This window comes from Phaethon lepturus, unplaced genomic scaffold (assembly GCF_000687285.1).
Source record: "Phaethon lepturus isolate BGI_N335 unplaced genomic scaffold, ASM68728v1 scaffold53063, whole genome shotgun sequence".
Taxonomy (NCBI): Eukaryota; Metazoa; Chordata; class Aves; order Phaethontiformes; family Phaethontidae; genus Phaethon; species Phaethon lepturus.
Window position 1 is genome coordinate 459 of NW_010532252.1, and position 1587 is coordinate 2045.

The 1587-nt window shown below is 45.1% G+C and overlaps 1 protein-coding gene across 1 annotated transcript in view; it reads right to left on the minus strand.

Annotated features, from left to right (window-relative positions):
- Positions 1–1069, minus strand: part of TRAF3IP3 (TRAF3 interacting protein 3) — a gene marked incomplete at both ends in the record, with an annotated part of 1363 nt that extends 294 nt beyond the window's left edge. Inside the window, 2 exons of the mRNA XM_010284769.1 lie at positions 592–732; positions 998–1069. Coding sequence (XP_010283071.1) covers positions 592–732; positions 998–1069 — 213 coding nt within the window. The remainder of the gene's footprint in view (positions 1–591; positions 733–997) is intronic.
- Between the last annotated feature and the right edge of the window lie 518 nt (positions 1070–1587).

Consider the following 1587-nt stretch of genomic DNA (forward strand, 5'->3'; position numbering starts at 1 on the left):
GCCCGCACCAGCGTTACGGTAACCCGTGAGGGTCTGATGCCATCCTATGGACAGGGTGCACGCGGGCAGAGGGCTCGCTGTGGAACCCGAGCTCCTCTGCTGCCGGCAGGATTTAGAAAGCTGGTAATCTTTGGGATACAATTTATTTCTTGTTCTGAAAGTACCAGTTTGCAATTTGTTTTGACCCACAGGATATCTCTTGGGGAAAATCCATTTTCATAACCGTTCCAGAAAAAGCATCTCTGGAGACCTTGTGCCCTGGATGTCTGTGTGTGTGGCGTGTTTGTGTGCGCAGAGCTGGGGGTGGGAAGAAGGGATGGTGGAGGAGAAGGTATTACACTTAAAACTGCCAAATGGCAATATATTTCCCCAAGTGTGTGCTGTTTTTAATAACCTGATGTGTGGCTCACAAAATGAGCACAGGTTGCCACTAACCTGCGTTGGACTTTGCTCAGAGTGTAGCTAAAAAAATCGGGGTGTATTTTGCATATTTGTTACTAAGCTAGTCATTGCCTTTCCCTGAAATGAGGGGGCTCTTTGTCCTAGTAGGACTAGATTAAAGCAAAGCCAGGTGTAAAACATGTTGCTTACCTGAGAGCTTTGCAGCTGCTGCTCTGTTTGGAGTTTATCCTCCAGCATCTTCTGAAGAGCCTCTTTTGCCTTCTGCTCATAGGTCTGCTTCTGGTCCTCCATCTCTATCAGGATCTTCTTCACACACTCCTTTGAGTAACTCTTTAAAGGAAGAATTAAAGTGCTTGAAGGGTCTTATCTGACATATTCCTAACCTTACTAAGCCTGAATATTAGCAAATATACTGAGTGTGTAAATGCTATTGCTAACTTGCTGTGAAACATTGCTTCAGCAAAGAGGAAAAATCATTTTCAGATCCATATCTAATCAGATTGCTCTAGAAACTGAGACCCAACCTAATTACATGGTTCAGTATTTTTTTATGCCTTTCTTCACCTGTGTTTGTTTCTTGGCAATCGGACATTACCTGGGTGCAGGCCTGGAGCTGATTTTCGAGTGCCCTTAGTTTACACTTCAGTTTATCTTCGTTCAGCTGACCCTGGGGAAAAAACAATTGAACCAATGTGTGGAATAATGAACTATACCATATGCCTCCAATGTTTTGTTGGCTTGGTTTTGATTCACTTTCTCCCTTTTCATCAATAATATTGTGGCTAAATTTGGTCAAAATCTTTTCAATGCTTAGAGTTCAAATAAGCCTTCACGACCTCAGAATAAATGGGATATGAGGGAAGTAACACTTTAATGCCTGGAAAAATTCTCTTGAGGTAGTTCCACTGGTTATGGAGTGCAGGTACTTGCAGTGAGATGAGAAGGAGAGAGCAAGGAGACTTCAGGTGAGCCTGGAGGGGTCTGGCAGCAGCGTAGCTGCTGCCTGTTCCCTGGCTGGTGGTTCCTCCTGCACCGCTCCTCGCCTAAAGCTCCCGCTGCTGCGAAGGTCTTGTCTTGCTGGTTCCCGTAGGAAATCGGTTGGGTCTGCATTGCAACATCTAGCAGTTGGGCAGGGGGATAGAGGACAACAGTGATGATTCATTTTCCTTATGATCTCCTCTCGGT